At 39.3% G+C, this 18,748-nt stretch overlaps 3 protein-coding genes and 1 long non-coding RNA gene across 6 annotated transcripts in view; 2 read left to right on the top strand and 2 right to left on the bottom strand.

Moving 5' to 3' along the window:
* Positions 1-18,748, bottom strand: part of LOC309721107 (uncharacterized protein) — a gene marked incomplete at its 3' end in the record, with an annotated part of 85,611 nt that overhangs the window by 52,173 nt on the left and 14,690 nt on the right. The window lies entirely within an intron of this gene.
* Positions 1,764-6,721, top strand: LOC309688307 (uncharacterized protein). Of its 2 annotated transcripts, none has more exons than XM_082503938.1 (5): positions 1,764-1,832; positions 4,252-4,510; positions 4,763-4,796; positions 4,941-5,127; positions 5,804-6,721. In XM_082503938.1, exons 1-5 carry the CDS (start codon positions 1,778-1,780, stop codon positions 6,157-6,159), a joined length of 891 nt encoding a protein of 296 aa, XP_082360064.1. In that variant the 5' UTR covers positions 1,764-1,777; the 3' UTR covers positions 6,160-6,721. The 2 variants fall into 2 exon arrangements, with proteins under 2 accessions (XP_082360064.1, XP_082360065.1); XM_082503939.1 differs by having other exon boundaries at positions 1,772-1,832; positions 4,269-4,510.
* On the bottom strand, positions 6,084-9,063 carry LOC309688312. Of its 2 annotated transcripts, none has more exons than XR_014271042.1 (3): positions 8,932-9,063; positions 7,550-7,641; positions 6,084-6,137 (listed from the first exon to the last, which is right to left on the bottom strand). It is a non-coding gene; the product is annotated as an uncharacterized lncRNA (long non-coding RNA). The 2 variants fall into 2 exon arrangements; XR_014271043.1 differs by lacking the exon at positions 6,084-6,137 and adding an exon at positions 6,823-7,383 and having other exon boundaries at positions 8,932-9,033.
* LOC309688297 (cytochrome P450 2F3-like) lies at positions 9,070-18,416 on the top strand. The gene is made up of 9 exons (XM_082503923.1): positions 9,070-9,473; positions 9,665-9,827; positions 9,957-10,106; positions 11,759-11,919; positions 12,097-12,273; positions 15,219-15,360; positions 15,488-15,675; positions 15,782-15,923; positions 17,200-18,416. Exons 1-9 carry the CDS (start codon positions 9,303-9,305, stop codon positions 17,379-17,381), a joined length of 1,476 nt encoding a protein of 491 aa, XP_082360049.1. The 5' UTR covers positions 9,070-9,302; the 3' UTR covers positions 17,382-18,416.

The raw sequence follows: 18,748 nt of genomic DNA, 5'->3' as shown, positions 1-18,748 counted from the left end.
AATCTGAGCTATACAAGAGTGTGAGCTCAGATTCAGCCAAATGTACAAAACCTATTGGGAAAACATTTAATTTGAGCAGGGCAGCAATGCCTAACATAGTGCAAAAACAACACAAAAGCTTAACAGGGTGAAAAGGCGATGTCCTCAAATAGTAGAGTCAATCCCCTGATTTAAATCAAATTGAGCTGCACTCCATCAGACTGAAGACAGACGGACTCAACAAAAAGCAGACGGTGAAAGTTTACTTCAGCCATAGAGTGTAAAAGATTTTATACTCAATACTTAATATGATGATTTTTTTCTACACTCCCAAATAATTTGAAAGCACAATTTAATTAACATCCTTCTATCAGTACTGATGTCAGTTTTTATTTTAAAGTTGACTAAACCAGGCCAAAAACACCAGATATTATTACTTCATGTTTGTTCTTTGCTTGGAGAGGTGTGCAACAAGATTAAACCTTGCAATGAGAGCTTTCTGCTGTTTTATTTTCAGCTCACTGGTGAAATTAGCCAGTAATAGAAACGCTGAATTAGCAACAGACAGCAAAGCAAATGATATCTATGTGCTACAGTGTAAGATCCTGTTTTTCTGTCACACATAGAGTTCAAAGGGAGCTGTCTGATGGGAAAATAAAATTTCCAGTGGGATTATCTGATTTTATGTCATCTCCTGGCTTTGACTAACTCCTCAATAGCTCTGCTTGTCATAAACTTTAAACAGAGACAGATATGTCTGTGAACAAAAACCTAGAGACACGCATCAAGGGCTGCAGTAACAATTTCAAACAAATGCTTTGGCATGTTGGTGATCCCATGTGGCATGTTACACATTACTGTAGGCAGATCACTAAACCAGAGGTCAAAGATTTAAGCCTCATGTATTCAAGGTGTTAAAGGTACAATATACAATGTACACTGAAGGTGTGTAAATATTTTTGCCCATTTATTTTCACATTGCTTGCTGAAATCTGCTTCCTGTATTTAGCCCCCACATCTTTCAGACTACCACCACCTTACAACCCACTTATTGAAGACCAGTTTCATCAAAGCATGAGAGCGTCTCTCTAAGATCCCTCCTGTTACGTAATGTCATTCTAACAGCGATTAGCAAACCCAGAATGTCACAGTGAATAGCATTTAATCTCACTTGGATATATGATGATGAAAGACATGTAATATGTTAGAGGTGGTTACTTGGATGGGGCCACATATTCCAGGTTTGAACAGATTAAAATCTTGGTTGGGCCTATCCACAGCAGTGCAACAACAGGCTTCCAGCTGTGCAAGAATAATAATCCCTCTGTTTTAATCTCTCTGAGCAGGAGGTGATCCGAGCCCTTGTTCGGAAGCCATTCAAGGGCGCAGGGATGCGCTAAGATACAGGTTTGACAGGTTTACCAGTTTAATGATAAGCAATTATGCACCTCTCATATTTTCTGTGTGGAACTGGAAATTGAAGCGTGTGTGTGTGTATGTTGCTCAGGGAGGGTGTCCAACATGACATCTGGTAATGGTTGCAGTATAAACCATAAATCATCTTTTTGGTGGGATTTATGCTTTGCTGTGATGATTATTTGGGCCTCTTATGCTCATATGATGTTTATATGTGCATAACCAGGCATGGCTCCAATTCCACTCACAACAGCATGGGTTTAAAGAGGGAAGGCCTAAATAGTGGGGATTATTCTCTCTCCCGCTTCTCCCTCTCCCTCTTTCTCTTACCCTATTTTTCAGCATCAGTGCTCTGCCTTTCATTTTAGTTCCTGTTGCTGTGATGACCACAGACATGAGCACAGCAGGTGTTCATCGAGGCTTCCTCAAAAAATATGGTAGGGCTGCTTCTATCCTTTTATCCACAGTAACCCCTCTGCAGTCGTCATGTAAAGTTTGATGTGAATGCTTTGGTCTGATTTTGTTTACTGTCCTTTTGTGCTCATTCTGCAAATTAGGCCAAAGTTAGTAATTATATAGGCTTTTTGAAGATCTCAGTTGCTTTGCTGTCAAATATGACCAAACTATGTCTTTAATTTAGATTTTCTGATTGTCTTATGCTTATTTTCTCCAAGGTGTAATAAATTCTTAGTGTTTATTCTTTTAAAGCCAGTATAGATTATATGGCTGCTGACTTCACAATCGGTGGAAAACAACACTGTCTCAGAACACCAATCCAACTCTTACATGAGCAATGTCAGCCTAAGAGCCAGCCAGTATGATTTTCAAGCCAAGTCATGAACCGGCTCTTGGCCAGCGTCTCTCTTTACTTATATTACATCTGTTTTTTATTGCCCTTGTTTTCATTTCAGAGTGGTGTCACAGTTGATAACAGTTAAGTAGCTATTTTGGTACTTCAAATGTTTTTCTTCCTCTCTTGACTTATGCAGACTAATAGAGCTAATAAAATTTAGGGATATTAATCTAAAGGTTGAAATCTGCAGTCAAATTAATGCAGTTGTTGTCATATTAGTATTCCCAGGTATAGTAGACGCCATAATAACAAACAATCAATCAAAAATTCCTATACCCCCCTCCCTTGCTCGCTTGCAAATCCACCTGCTTTAATCCGCTGTATGGAGAAATAAAGCAGATCTTGTCTATCAACATGTGCTCACCTTCTACTGTCTGCAGTCTAACACCGTCGTGTGCGTCCTGTCCTGAAAACTCATTGTTCCAAAAATGAGAATATTTCAGTTTCTTTTTAATACAAAAACGCATTACATTTGACTCAAGCTGTTTCTATTGATTTTTGATATTATGGATCTGCCTTGTTTCAAAGACAAGGTATCATTATTTTTGTATTATTATTGGTATTGTTGTTGTTGTTTTCATAAGTTGATCCTGTGACTTTCTCTGACTGTTGTAATGTTTAATCAGTGTGATTTTGAGGCTGCTGTTTGTGCTCATAAAACCCCCCAAACAATTTATTGGACATTGTTATAGTTGTGTTTATGCCACTGCAATAAGTATCCAATTATATCACTGAAACTGACACAAATAGAACATTTCTATCAAAGAACCTGCTCATTAAACAATTGTGTTATTTGTTTGTGAAACTTTCAGTTAAGTTAGTGAAAGTACAAGCATACAACCAAACAAACAACACCGTTATAGTTCTGGACATACAATGCCAGCAGTAACATTACTACTAATACGGAAGTATCTTGATTCATGTTCAATCATCCAGGTAAGGAATTCTCAAAAAGTTGATTCTGTTCATCTGGATGTAACATTTTCAGTGCAACAAATGTTTTGTCACTCATCCAAGTGACTTCTTCAGTGTCAGCTGAATGCCAGTTTCCCTAACCTTATAAACAGTAATGACCGAAACTAACAACACTGACAAACAAAGGGAGTGAGATCAGATCAACTGTCATTGATCAGTGCTATGGTGTACATTTTAAGACATCTTCAGGTTTCAGGAAACCATCGTCAGACATCAGATCAAACGGTCTCAGATGTCAAACCATAAACAAAAAACATCACATTCCATTGAAAAACACATGAGACTTCTGACTAGATTAGATTAGATAGAACTTTATTAATCCCTCGGGTGGGTTCCTCTGGGAAATTCGATTTCCAAAAAAGCACAGCACCGACAGAAGTTACAGAGTTATACACACACACATATATATAAATACAGAGACAATATAAATAAAATATACGAAGGGGATAAATATAATAAATAGGAATAAAAATAAAAATACAAGTGAATTGCACATTTCAAGTATTGAGTCTATTGCACCGTTGACTATTTACAAAAGTATTGCACAAAAGGTATTGCACAGTGAGGTGAAGAGGCACTACAGCTTAGTTGTTCCCCTCCCTCTCCCCTCCAGAGAGGAGTTAAACAGTCTGATGGCGTGTGGGACAAAGGAGTTTTTAAGTCTGTTAGTTCTTGTCTTTGGGAGAAGCAACCTGTCACTGAACAGACTCTTCTGGTTGTTAATGGCCGTGTGCAGAGGATGCCTGGCATTGTCCATAATGTCCATCAGTTTCTTTCAGTCAGACTAAACAGCACCAGACTGAAAAGCCTCAGAAAAAACAACTTCAGATGATATGATAAATGGCAGAACATAACATAACATTTTCTCTGTGCTTTTGCTACAGTTATTTTTTTACAGTTGTTTTTTTGGGACTTGTTTGTCTGATTAGTCAGAAGGACCTCCTGTTCAGCTTGTTTTGGCTGTTCTGGCACTTTTTGATTCATCTCCTATTTATGAGCCTACTTGTACTGTTTTCTTTTTTCTGGAGGCGGCTTCATGTTTAAGCAGTGGAAGGAGAAGTACCTTGTGCTGACCATAGAGGGTAACCTGCTGGTGTGCCGGGATGCAGAGTCCCCTCCAGACCAAGTAGTAGCACTACATAGCAGCTGTGAGTCAATTGCAGAGGGACGAGAAATACTTGACCTGCCCAAGTTGCCTCCAGGGGGCAGGAGGGACTGCTGCTTTGCTCTTATCCTGCCACAGAACAAGTTCCTGCTGCTGCTCTCAGACAACCCAGACGACTGCACGTAGGTCTCACGCTCTCTCTTTGTCTCCTTCCCTCTGGAGCTCAGATGTCCTTTACCCATTCACTATCAGTTGTTTTGCACATGGTGGCATATTTACACACACATACATTCTGAAATTTAGGTTTCCTTTGCTCTACTTGTTACCAAATAAATTTACTGCACGTGATTATCAGGCTTTTCTGCTGTTGAAAAAATAAAAAATAAAACTTTGGATCTGTTTCAAACATCATGACATGTCATTATCTTTCACAGGCTCTGGCTGAAGGTCATCAGGAAAGTGAGAGAGGTGAGTTAGGTAGCACTGTTTTATTTAATATTAAAACAAATTGTGTTCTCTATGTTTCTCACTGCTAATTTGTTAGATTCCTGTTCCAATTGTAGACTGTTTATTTCTGTCATATAATAACGTTTACTTTTTCCAATTTGCTAGGGTGTCATGTCACCCCTGACACTTCAGAGACAACGCAGCCTCACTCCCTGCATCACAGATAGAGACCCCCTGCCCGACTCTGCCAGTGATAAAGACCCCGGGTCACCAAGGGTTGGTGAGGGCACCCCTCCTTTGACTAGGGTCACTGAACGGGGAGGCTCCTTCAGAGAGAGAGGGCAAAACCAAGGTCAGCTCTTAGGCCATTTGTAATTACTTGACAGTAGATTGAAGAAGGGTGCTGATTAATTTCACAAAACAGAAAAAACAAGACAAATGAACAAAAACTCTAATCTGGTTAATTAATGAACTAATGGATATAAAACGATTTGTGAATAAAACAAATGGGAAGCACATTCAGAAATTTGACAATACACATTTCTGAAGCATTTATGCCTAAAACTACACATTATCACATCTGTCACACAGCTGTTGCTTTATTACAGTTACAACTGCATCTTAATTACTGAAGCTCTGATTAATTTAATTTGCTAAATGTGATGCATTTGGACAATTCATGTTTGTTTTTTCCTTTATAATTTAGTGCTCTGTTGTTTTGAGCATGACAGATGGTGTCCTTAAGCACCTGCAAAGCCGTAACAGAGCACACAGAGGCAGAGTTGGGGTTAATCGTGTTTTGATCTAATTTTGAGTAATGAAAAATATAGCTTAATTGTATTTCTACTGTGTCCCATTTAATTTAAGTAGTTTATGAATACTAAGTCTAGTACACACATATACACTATTGCCAGTAGTAGTATAATAGTATTATAGTAGCCAGTTAGTATAATATATGCTGTCTGGCTGGTAAATAAGCCAAACTACACATAAATTTGTGAATTTAACAACATTTACATCTTTTACAGCAAATGTGTCACGGCAGCCTCTGCGTAGTGTTTCTGTGGCACCACCTCACCGTATGTCCGACTGTCTTCGCCATGGCAACAGCAGTGATGCCCGGGCAGTGAGGGCAGTATGCTTACTGATGGGAGGGGCAGCAGCCTCCTCTGCTTTGGGCTACCTCAATTCCTGCTCCCCTTCCTCTCCCCTTGCCACAAGACCCCCAGAAATTGCCCACGGCACAGGGGGCTTCTCTGAGCTTTCTGCTGGGGGCTCCTTCCATGCCTGCAGCCAGGATGTCGATTCCCCACACTTTAACAGCTTCGACTTCGAAGGAGACTCCGACTTTGATGCATTTGACTGTGGAGGATTTGCTTTTTAGTTGACAGGGCTTTCAAATTCCTTATATTGATGTTTGTAATATAAGTATGTTGTTATTTACTAATCAGCTGTTGGGTAATCTGTAGGACTAATTTAGCAATCAATAAAGGTGTGCTTCCTGGCTTTGTGCCAATGCTCCTCAGGTTAATCATAAATAAGCCCTACTCCTGTAAACACTGTCTGTGTTGTATCACTTTTTCCATGCCATGATGACTTGATATTAACTGGGTCAGCAGTCTGATTCCAGTCACACAGACATTTATAAGAACATATTAGTCTCAGATTTCAGTTCAATTCAATAAAACTTTATTGATCTTGAAGGTTGATCCTGAAGGAAATTGGGTATGTTTTTTTTTTGTTTTTGTTTTTTCTCAGATTTGGATTTGTGTCATAAATTTGAGAAAAGATGATCTCACTGAACTGAATGTTTTTTTTCTCGTCCACATTTCTCTCAGTGTCTTCTGCCCTGCTTTTGGAAATTACCCTTTCACCTGTGTGCACAGTGTAATTATACATGGAATGCAGTTTAAAGGTTAACACATTAAATCCTTTTGTCAACATGACTTTGTGCTTGTCTCTCTAGAACAAACAAACCGCAGCAGTGCAGACATAGGCCAGGGTCTGGGGAGGAGGGATTTTGAAGCAAATCTGTACAAGAGGGGGATATGCATAACCTGAAAATGCACATGCTTAATGTGTGTATCAAGCAGATTATTATAGTCAAGACATCCATTCATTTTTTTTATCATAAGCATCACTTTTTTAAAATTATATTATGACTGCTTTAAAATACCCAAAGTCTTACTGCTTGGCATTACTTTACTGTTTGACAGCCAGGACAAACAGTAAAGTACAACTTTTTCCTGTTAGAGTTACCCACACTGAAAGGAACAAGTTGTACCATTTCTTGTAGATATAAATCTGACTGAAAAGACAAAAAACAGTTTGAGTAACAGCTAAAATAGCAATGTCATTACATCTCTATCATTGAAGTTCCCTCTGGGTACTCTGGCTTCCCCCCACAGTCCAAAGACATGCAGTTAGTGGGAACAAGTTAATTGATTAATCAAAATTGCCCATAGGTGTGAATCTGTGCGTAAATGTGAGTGCGAATGGTTGTCTGTGCCTCTGTGTGTTAGCCCTGCGACAGACTGGCAACCTGTCCAGGGTGTACCCCGCCTCTCGCCCTATGACAGCTGGGATAGGCTCCAGCGTCCCCGCAACCCTGGAAAGGATAAACGGAAGCGAATGGATGGATGACAAATCAAAACAACAATCACCTCAAGGTGCTTTACGTTGTAAGGCTAGAGACCCTACAATAATGCAGAGAAAACCCCAACAATCAAAAGATTCTCTATGAGCAAGCAATTGACAGTGAAAGGAAAAACTACCTTTTGACAGGAAAAAAAAAAAAAACAGGCTAATCAAGGAACAGCCAGGTTGAAGGCTGAGGTTGAAGGAGGCAGGCAGGATGAAAGACACACTGTGGAAGAAAGCGGGGATTAATAATGACTAATGATTAAATGCGGAGTGGTGTGTAAACACAAAGTGAGTAAAAAAGGTGAGTGAAGAAGAAATGCTCAGTGGATCATGGGAAGCCCCCATTAGAGTATGCGTATTGCAGCATAACTAAGGGATGATTCCAAGAGCATCTTGGATCAACTGAAGGCTTTTTGGGGATTTGTGTTTGATTTGCATTTTTAGCAATCCCACAAGTTTTCTCAGAAAGTTTTCTTGATCTTACTTACACATCACCCTGGCAGCTGCTATTTCCTAGGCAAACTTGCTTTGCTAACTTCTCTTGCTTCACAGGGATCAGGTATTTTGTTCCTATAATCATTCTAGAACCTTACATACAGTTTGCATTGTGTTCTCACACAAAAACAGTTTCAGTAAAACTGGTTTACAAACATTTATGTCAATAAGCAAAAAATGACATTTAGCTAATCTTAACAGTTTTTTTAAAAAAAAATACCAATCTTCAGAAAAGGAAGTTGGGAATCCTTACATCACATAGCTCATAGTCTCCTATTACAGAGCTTATTATCTGTCCCTTCCCCCCAGCTAGCCCCCATGGGGCAAAGGGCTTTTTGCTGCTCTGCTCCTCGACTCTGCAATTCCCTTTCCCCTCATATAAGAAATATCACCTCCCTCTCTCTTTTTAAATCTAGACTCAAAACTCACCCGTTCACAATAGTCTACTTTACATGAGCTTCTCCATTCTGCTATTTTAAATTTGCTCTACGTTTTATGTTTATAATTTTATAAATTGCTATGCCTGTTGTTGTTTTGCTTGTCTCTATTCTGCTGTGTACAGTGTCCTTGAGTGTTTTGAAAGGTTATTTTTTTTAATTAAAATGTATTATTATTGTTAAGAAAGTCATTGTCTTTACAAACTTTGTCAGAGTGTCTGTGGAAATGGCCTCGCTAGAAGTCTGACTAGCTATCCACACAGCTAAACATGAACCTAGGAACTCCAGACAATAGATGAGATCTTATGAAGTTTACTGGTTCTTTCATTTTGTGAAACTGTAACAATAAAGCATATGTGGAAATGTACATTACTCATCTGTACTGTTTTAACAACAACATGTGCCAATGACCTAACAATGCATTTGAGAAGCTAGCATGACGATTAGCACCGCTAATTAGCATATGAACTGGCGATCTTATTTACATATGAATAGCACATAGAAAACTTGTTAACTGTGGTCCATCACACATAAAAACAACACTTGGAGTGTCTCATTGCTTTTTACCATTAAATACTTACAGACAATGCTTTAACAAACACCCAAAGAAGGACACAAATGTGGAGCAGCCATCTTGAAACAGCATAGCAAGAAAACATGAACTTCCTGTCTAACTCTTCTTCTACTGTCACAAAATATCGACTTAAAGGGGCCACAGGGTGGCGCATTTTACTAACATTTAAAACATGAAATTAACTAAGCAGTAACATAACAGTCTGTTTATTTACCTTGTGTGTGCCCTGTCAGTGTTCATTTTCTGTTTACTTTTGCATCTAGACTGACGTATTTTCTGGGTTAGTTCAGTTGTTTGCCTTCGAGTCTGGCATTTGAAACTATTTCTTGTCAAGTGACAACATAATAACAGTTAAGATAAGAAAGTTTATACAGCATCATGGAATTTTCTACAACTTTGATCTTGGCAGGGCTAATCTTAGCTCTGCTGTGGATATTTAATGTAAAAAACAAAACAAACAGGCGTCTACCTCCAGGACCCACTGCACTTTCTTTCATAGGAAACCTTCTACAGATAGACAAAAAAGCACCCTTTAAAAGTCTTTTTAAGGTAAGTTTACAATAGTATATTTTGTAATATGAGGAGAGTAAAAACTGTCTTCAAACAGACTAAATTTAACAGCATCTTAACACTTCAGAATCAGAATACTTTATTAAGGGTGTGCAATTACTGCAGTGTGTTTTTGCATAAAACTCATAAAAAGCTCAATGCTTATCATTAAAACAAATTATTTTTATTAGTTCAGTGAAACCTATGGGCCAGTGATGACAGTATACCTAGGCTGGCAGCGGACAGTAGTTCTGGTAGGATATGATGCTGTGAAAGAAGCCTTGGTGGATCAAGCAGATGACTTCACAGGCAGAGCACCAACTCCAGTTCTACACAACCCTAACAAGAAATATGGTAAAGCGTGATCACTCAAATATGTTGTCTTTGTCAAGGCACAAGTGATTTGTTTCCTAGTGCTTTAATTCTTTCATGAATCAGCATGGCTTCTCTTCCATTACTTTGATAAGTGGTTTAACCTTTCAGGTATAGGGAGCAGTAACGGGGAACGCTGGCGTCAGCTGCGACGCTTCACAATGACCACTCTAAGAGATTTTGGGATGGGACGCAAGGGGATGGAAGAATGGATCCAAGAAGAGAGTGAACATATGAGGGCTCACATACATAAATTAAAAGGTATAGTTTCAGCTGATGTGAAAAGGGCTACTGTGCAATATGCCAAGCTACGTTTACTATGAACAGCATGGTACCTATATGTATATAACATATTAAAAAATTGAAATGCTGATAAGTGAAAACAAATACTAGCTCAGTGGATCTGCGTTCGACTACTCCGCCTAGGCTGCACTGTCCAGCGCAGATCCACTGAGCGCAGCGCAAGCTAGCAAGACAGAAGCTAAGCTCATTGCAACATGGCAAATTGAACCTCCCCCACCCTCATTCAGATCTGGCCTTTGGAACTATTTTGGTCTTCATGTGAAGTATGACCCTGAAGGTAAGCAAAGTAAAACAGTATGTCAGATGTGCCACGCAATGCTCAATTACATGGGTGGGAACTACTGCGTTAGCGCAGTTTGCTCGTTAACGTGTTGACGCCGTCCAGCCCCACGCACGGGGCGATCCGCGGTAGCTCGTTAACGGAGATTTGCCGTGTTGTGGCGTTAACGTCATTTGAGATTAACGCTGACAGCACTAGTGGGAACAAAATGAATATGACTGCACATTTACTCCGACATCATCCTAGTGCAAAGACAAGTGGAAGCAGACAAAAACAACAAGCACGCATGCTACAAACTTTACCTGAGTCATTTAGACAGCCGTTAGCACATGATTCTTCTTATGGGGACCTGATATGTTTAATGTGCTGCTGAGAATATACTCCAGAAGAAGCGTATAGTATAGCTTTTATTTTGAAAAGAACCATTTCTCTGTAATAAACTCTCTTTTCCAACGATGAGTGATTTCTCGATCAGATAGATTTATTATTTTATCCCTTTGTTGTTTCAGCAACATTAAATTTAAAAACTGTACGTTTGAGTTAAAATATATATTTATAATTTTAATAAATGACAAATTAAAAAAGCATGAACAGTTTTTTGTATCGAAAAAATATCCAACCGTGACACCAAAGTACCGAACCGAACCATGAATTTTGCGTATCGTTGCACCCCTAACAAATACATATATATTTTGATATATAAAACACTATATGGAACACTATCATCCCTAGTGACCACACCCATATACCGATTTTCATCTACAACTCTGGTTGTCCCAAATGTACACACTCTTTGCCATGAGAATGCTCTAAAGAAAGAGACAAGGACCAGTGTTAAAGTCACTGACACATCATGCCAGATAACCAAAAAGGAAACACAATAAGCTGTCCATGAACATAACAGGACACTACAATACTAATGGAAAATAATCAGTCTTCACTTTGGAAAAACAGAAGCATATTACAGTAGGCTAATCCCACTAACCCAATATTCTCCACTACTGAATTGACATCCACTACCACCACCACCACCACCACCAAAAAAACAATATGATCTGCTAAAACAGAGAGCTTTTGTGAGCTTCAGGTTGTTAACACATCAGGATGCACAACTGATATCAGAAATCACAGTCAAATGCATGAAAACACCATTTTCTGGAAAACCAACAAACATACGCTTTGAATCTTTTTAAAAGTTGATTGGCCAAACTTGTAATAGTTTGAAACGGAGAAGCGCAGACTAAACAGTGGGAAAGTCGTAAGTGTGGGCATGTCATAACTAAAGTGAAGTCCTTAGTTAATTTGACAGATGATTCCTCTTCTCTTGCAGGTGCACCATTTGACCCCACATTCTCATTGAGCCGTACTGTGTCTAACGTGATCTGCTGCCTGGTTCTTGGTCAACGTTTCAGCCATGAAGACAAGCAGTTCTTGCGCTTCCTTACCATACTTTCTCATATAGGAAAGCTTAATAGCAGCCCTGTGGGTCAGGTAACTGAAAGTGGGAGCAGAATTAAAAATTAAATGCTTTTAAATTTGGTTTTCATATTTTGTATAAGAATATATACATCAGTCTGTCCTGCATCTTTTGAAAATCATACTGGAAAAATTATCCAAACACAGTACATGCTTTACAAGAATGTATGGTGCTATGCTTCCTTACAACAGATGTACAACCTCTTTCCGAAACTCATGGACCATCTTCCTGGCCCCCACCACAAAGTTTTTGCAGAGTATGAAGAGGCGAGAAAGTTTATCAAGATGAAGATCCAAGAACACAAAGACACATTGGACCCCAGCTCCCCACGAGACTACATAGACTCCTTCCTTATTCGAATCAACCAGGTTGGAAAACTTAAGCATAATATATAAAAGAATACACAAAACTACAACTACTGTGTTTATTAATGTAGGTAATTAATAAAACCTAAAGTGCTAAAAATTATATTCTTAATTTAGCTGTGTCCTGCACCTACATTGCCTAAGCAACTGTATGGACTTTTGGCTACCAGCAGAGTGTAGCACCAGCAGTAGCTAAAGAAAAAACGTGCGGGAGTTTAGGGAGACCATGGAGCAGATTTTCAGCCAGCCTTAAAGCAACATGCTGTGGGGACATAATGTTGGAGCATTAGTTAAACCAAATGGCATGACCAGATATTTGAAGTGTCCCAGGTGTGTGTTCAAAAGCTGTCTTCCACTTGTCCTCATGTTTGATCTGAACCAGATGATATGGGTTTAGAAGGTTGAGTTTGGTGAAGACTGTGGCGCTTTGGAGTGGTTCAACTGCGGAGCTGATGAGGTGTAAAGGTTATTTATTCTTAACTCATTCACTGCCAGGGTTTTTGAGCATTTTTACTCATTTTTGAAGAGCCACAGAAAACTGTGTGTTATGATCACATAAACGCTGAACCTACCAAAATGAAGAACAGACTCTCTTCTTCCATCCCAAAAAAAAAGCTTGTTTCTACCATTTTCCGTTCTTTAGTAATCAGCTGTAGAAGAGAGGTGGGTTCCACCAAAAATGCCTGTTTTGACCAAAAAAAGGGAGAAAACGAGCTTTTTGTGAAAAATACATTTCAAGCAGTCTGATGTTCACTGACAAGCTGCCCGAGGTTGTATTCTAGCCCCTCCCATTGAAAACGTAATTGACGTCTATAGACGTCAATGGCAGTCAACGTAAGTTTTTCAATTGACGTCTATAGACGTCAATGGCAGTGAATGAGTTAACTGTAATGTCATTTAAGCTGCAAAAATCAATACATGGCCGGAGACAGCCATCCTTTTTGTCAACAAAAAAGAAACTGGCCCCTATCGGGGAGGAAGATGGCTGAATGATGCTGGCTGTGAGAGACTCCCTTATGTACTTCTCCATGGCTGCACGTCATGATACACAAAGGGAACAGTGGAGAGGTCAGCGGCTGTGTTTTCCTCGGACAGCCTTTGAGGAGCCTGAGGTTGGCGAGCAGAAACGAGACAGTTGGCATGACAGAATGGGCTCCAAATAACAATTCTTTGGCTGGACCAATCTAAGAGAGGATTGTGAACCTCCAAACAAGGAAAACCTAGGATGAGTGGTGTATCTGGAGAATGAAATGTGAAAAAGTTGAGAGTCTCTCCGTGGTTTGTAATGTAATTACAAGTAAATTAGTAATGCGACGGGCGCAGTGCAATGATTGATGTGGGCAAAACCTTCATCGTTTAAGGCTTTGGCAGGAATGGGTGGATCTAGCTTAACCAGTGAGATGTTCAGTTGTCTGGCTAGCTCACTGCCAATGAGACTCTGTTCGGTGCCTGAATCTACAAGTGCTTGACAGGTTGCTTTAGGTTAAACAAGAGTGTGACTGGTAGCTGTAAACGGGGCTTAGAATATATTTGCATTCCACCCAGACCATGACACTAAGTTAAAATCAAGGAACAAACCATAATCAAACTTATTACTTGAGAAGTTGGTTTCACTAATGTAGTTAGTTCAATGCTCAGATGAATATCGAAGGATCTCTCCCATCTTAAAAAATAAATAATAAAAAATAATGGCAAGATAATCAACTGATGACAAACAGATGAGGTCATTCACCTCAGGTGTGCAGGGACAAACGGCTAGAAGCCAGAACAGATTCTGCCCCTGCAACACCAGACATGGTTAGATGCACACACAATTATACACTCACACAGACAGAAAGAAAAAATAGAGAGAGGAAAATGAGGAGAGACCAACAAGGACAAAGAAGCGCTGGAGTTCTGAAAAATCGCACAGAAAGGGTAAAGGTGGCCCCCACATCTCCTTGGCCATCAGCATCAGCTCCGTGATGTGAACCCGGAGACGTGTCCTCCGGGTTCACATCACGGAGGACACGTCCTTGGGTCTGAACACAGCAGAGCTGGCACAGAAGGTTTAGCAGAGACTTTATTTCCTGAGAATCCTCAGTAAAAATAACATCCCTCAAAGGCTGCTGATGTCCTTCTATCGATGTTCTATCGAGAGCATTCTATGCTACTGTCTCTGTGTGTGGTTTTCCAGCTGGACAACAGCACAGAAGAAACCACTTCAGGGGATTGTAAAGATTCCCCAGGGCATAGGTGTCAAACTCTGGCCCACCAAGCCATACCAAATTACTATTAGAGCTGGCCTACTGGTATTATACAGCTAATATATACATTGTTTAGTATTAAGCTTTGCTTGTTCCACATTCAGTTTTTCAGCAAAACTTGTTTGAGTCCATAAGAAGAGATTCATTCTTAAATCTGGAGGAAGATATTTTTCAATAAACATTAATGTTAGCCTGCGACCTTGTTCTAGTTTTGCATTTTGGCCCACTGTGTATTTGAGTTTGACACCCCTGCCCCAGGGGATCATTGCCTGTTCTTTACCCTGTCTGGACCAACTGCACCGTTCTCGCTGTCTCAGGAAAGTAGGACGCCCCCCTCATAACCTGTTTGAACCGCTCCCATCAGGCAATAGATATAAAAGCATCAGAACAAAGACTAATAGACTAAATAGCAACATCTACCCTGCAGCTGTTAGGGTACTGAATTACAGGTAATCACCTACAATTAGCCCGACAAATACTGTGCAATGGATGACATCCTGTGACATCCTGTGCAACAGTGCTTATGTGCAATAAGGTTCTATTAATTATTACTGAATATAGTCTTCTGCCTCTTTTTTTATATTTCATTTGTAATTATATTTTAAACTTTGCTTGACAAGGCAGGGACTGCATTTATTTTGTTGTACTTGTTAAAATGACGATAAAGATATTCTGAGAACAATGGCAACTTTCTTCTCTCAGGAAAAGGAGATTTCCACAACTGAGTTCCACTATGACAATTTGGTCTCTACAATAATGACTCTGTTTATGGCTGGAACACAAAGCACCAGCTCCACCCTGAGATATGCTCTTAGCGTGCTGATTAAATACCCCAAAATACAGGGTAAGTTTACAAAACAAGACCTTGAATTTACTTTACAAGCCCTAATACATTATGGTTAGGAATACGTCCCTTGGTGGACGTATAAAACAAATCAGAGTGGTAATCATTTCTGCTTTGCTGTGTCCAGAGAAAATGCAGCAAGAAATTGACACTGTTATTGGAAAAGGCCGTTGTCCCAGGATGGAGGACAGGAAGTCCCTCCATTTTTCACTTGCTGTCATCCATGAAGTGCAGCGTTTTCTTGACCTTATCCCTCTCAGCATCCCTCACTACACACTGAATGACATATCCTTCAGGGGTTATACAATCCCAAAGGTATTTTCAATTCCAAGATCTCATGTGTAGTACAGAATCTATTGTATATCAAGTCAGAGAATAATGTTGAAAGCAGCAACACTAACAAGATATATGTTTTGAATAGGACACTGTAATTATTCCGCTGTTGCACTCTGTGCTAAAAGAGGAAAAGCAATGGGCCACTCCCAGGTCCTTCAATCCCCAGCACTTCTTGGACAATAATGGCAACTTTAAGAAAAGTCCTGCATTCATGCCATTCTCTGCAGGTAAAGAGTCAACACACAGTTATTGATCATCCAGTTCTTTTGCATGTTGACGTAATTTTTTTTTTCCAAATATCTTGATATTTACAGTGAAAAGCAATTCAGGGCTCTAGAATGTGACCAGTTTGGACACACATGCAACCTAATTTCTCAATGGTGTGACTAAAAAAATCCTAGTTCGCACCGGTGTGACCAGCCATTCAAGTAAAAGAAAATGTCCCTACAACTCTGAAAGTCTCCGTGTGGTCAACAACAGACACACACTATGCCCATATCATGGTCTAAACCATTTAGAGACCTCTCTGAATAGCTGTGGTCCACATATTTCTGTAGGCCTGCGTGTGTGTACGTTTGAAAGTGCAGGCGAATAGAGAGGTGTGAGTAGCCTAGGCCCGATAGAAGTAGATATAGCTGTGGGTAATGATAAAAGATGAAAAGAACGATTGATAACTTTTTCCTTAAGGCCTGATCCGTCCGTAGCCAGTGCTATGACACGGAGCCATCAACCTCTCAGGTTGTGTCTAACACTGGTCTGGAGATGGCATAAGATAATGAGCCATATACGTTTGCAGCAAACAGGTCACCAGAGGAGGCCAAGATGATGATTAAGTTTAACATTGCCTATGTAATGTTACAATATGCCTATTGTACGTCCGAAATAATTCTTCACAAGAAAAATGGCTTGAACGTAAACCCTACATACAGTAATGATGTCGCGTATGTGAAGTTTATAGGTGTCATCCCGAACACACAAGAAAAAAATGGGAAAAAGGCCAAATTACAGGAGTTGGCCATCTGAGGGGCATGTGACTGCAGTGGAGGATAATCTATAAGATATCAAGCTGTTTAGATGTTCAGATACTGAGATGTTCAATTTGAAGGCTTATCAGACACTTTGAGGTCTTTTTAATTAAGATTTCCTTTTCTTTAATATATCTTGAGATGTATTAAGTTTCAATTTCAGCTCAGTGAAGCACTTAAAGCACAAGCACTTTTTCAGTCACTTATGTTTCTTGTAGAACTGTGCTCCAAATAAAGAACTTTGTGTTGACAAGATTGTCATTTACAAATCAATACTGTCTGTATGGACAGCTGCCCCCCCCCCCCCCCGAAAAAAAGTGAATATGTAAAATTGTGGTGGTAAGCAATGTGGTTGAAAAATTTGGGTGCACCTAACTTTTGTGCTGGCGCACCTTAGAAAACAAGTGCAACCGTGACAAAAAGTTAGTCTAGAGCCCTGCAGTTATTTTTAATCAGAGTCCTTTGTGTATCTCTACAGGGAAGAGAAACTGTGTTGGCGAGTCTCTGGCCCGTATGGAACTTTTTATTTTCATAGTATCATTGCTGCAGGATTTCACTTTTTCCTGTCCTGGAGGCCCTGACAGTATAAATCTCATTCCCGAATACAGCAGTTTTCTTAATGTGCCCTGTAGATACCATATCATGGCCACACCTCGTTAAAAACATGATTTGTTCAGACAGAGTTATAGTCTGGTTGAAGCACTCGAACAAGGATGTCTTCATCAGCTTCTTGTGAAACAGTGATTTGATGTTTATTTTACAGTTAGTTTGCTAGTACCTCACTGATGTAGAACACACAACCATTACATGAAAATCTTTCATCTCATTATAACTGTGTTTATGTTTTTTGTCATTTATTCTTTTCTTTTTTTTATGAGTTGATTAATGGACTGTTTTTCTCTACAAGCAATAAATATTACTACTATCTACTAAATGGCTTTACACCTATCAACAAATCATAAAGACTTTTATATAAATACTCAGTCTCATCATCATTGTTGAAACTGTAGAAAACAAAAAAATACAAGGATTAACGTGAATGAATTAAAAATTGCTCTCCTGTCTGAAATGTTGTTTCAACATTAAAATCTTAGTATTTGCTTTAATAACATTCTCTCCAATGATGTATTCAGCTACAAGTGTAGCACAATGTTAACGCAGCTGGTTTTCTGCAGAGATTACTTTGACCTCTTTTGGGTCAATATAGCACATTTTTAACTACGCCACTTTGGGGTAAACACACGTGAACCCTGCAAAGAGAGTCCGAGGTTATCCTCTCTCTTTCCCTTTGACAGCTGGTAAGGACCCAGCACCTTGTAACGCTAAGTGGAAAGGAAAGTGGACGGTTGGAAGCACCAACTATGTCTCTAACTTGCTTGAGGCCAAGTCAATTCCATGCAGACTACCTAAATGATCACAGTGTGTTTCTGATGCGTTCAGGGTCAGTAGTTTGCTAGTACCTCACTGATGTAGAACACAAGACCATTACATGTAAATCTTTCATCTCATCATAACTGTGCTTTCTGTTTTTTGTCATGTATTGTTTTTTGTTTCCTTTTTTTTTTTAAAGAGTTATTGTTTCTTGTATTAATTGGACTATTTTTCCTCTACAGGCAATAAATATTTCTACTATTATTAACCAATAACTACTGTAAATGGCTTTACACCTATCAACAAATCATTAAGGTTTTTATGTAAATCGTCTCATCATGGCTGTTAAAACTTTACAACCCCCCCCCCCCCCAAAAAAAAGCCTAACAAGGACAAAGTAAATTAAAAAAAAATTGTTCTCATGTGTGAAATTTTGCTTTAAAATTTAAATCATAGTATTTTCTATGGAAGCGTAGAGCTGACACCCAGGCAATAAAACAACAGAGGTATATCACGTTATACGTGAAAACTTTATTGTTCTAACAATATACTTTTCATGTTTGTACAACATACTATCATGTTAGTACATTATACTTTCACGTTTGAACGACAAAATATTACGTTATTACAATATACATAATTATCACGTTACAACA

This window comes from Aulonocara stuartgranti (genome assembly GCF_965226115.1).
Source record: "Aulonocara stuartgranti genome assembly, chromosome: 14".
Classification (NCBI taxonomy): Eukaryota; Metazoa; Chordata; class Actinopteri; order Cichliformes; family Cichlidae; genus Aulonocara; species Aulonocara stuartgranti.
The sequence above is the reverse complement of the archived record's forward strand: the minus strand, read 5'-3'. Positions and strand labels throughout refer to the sequence as shown.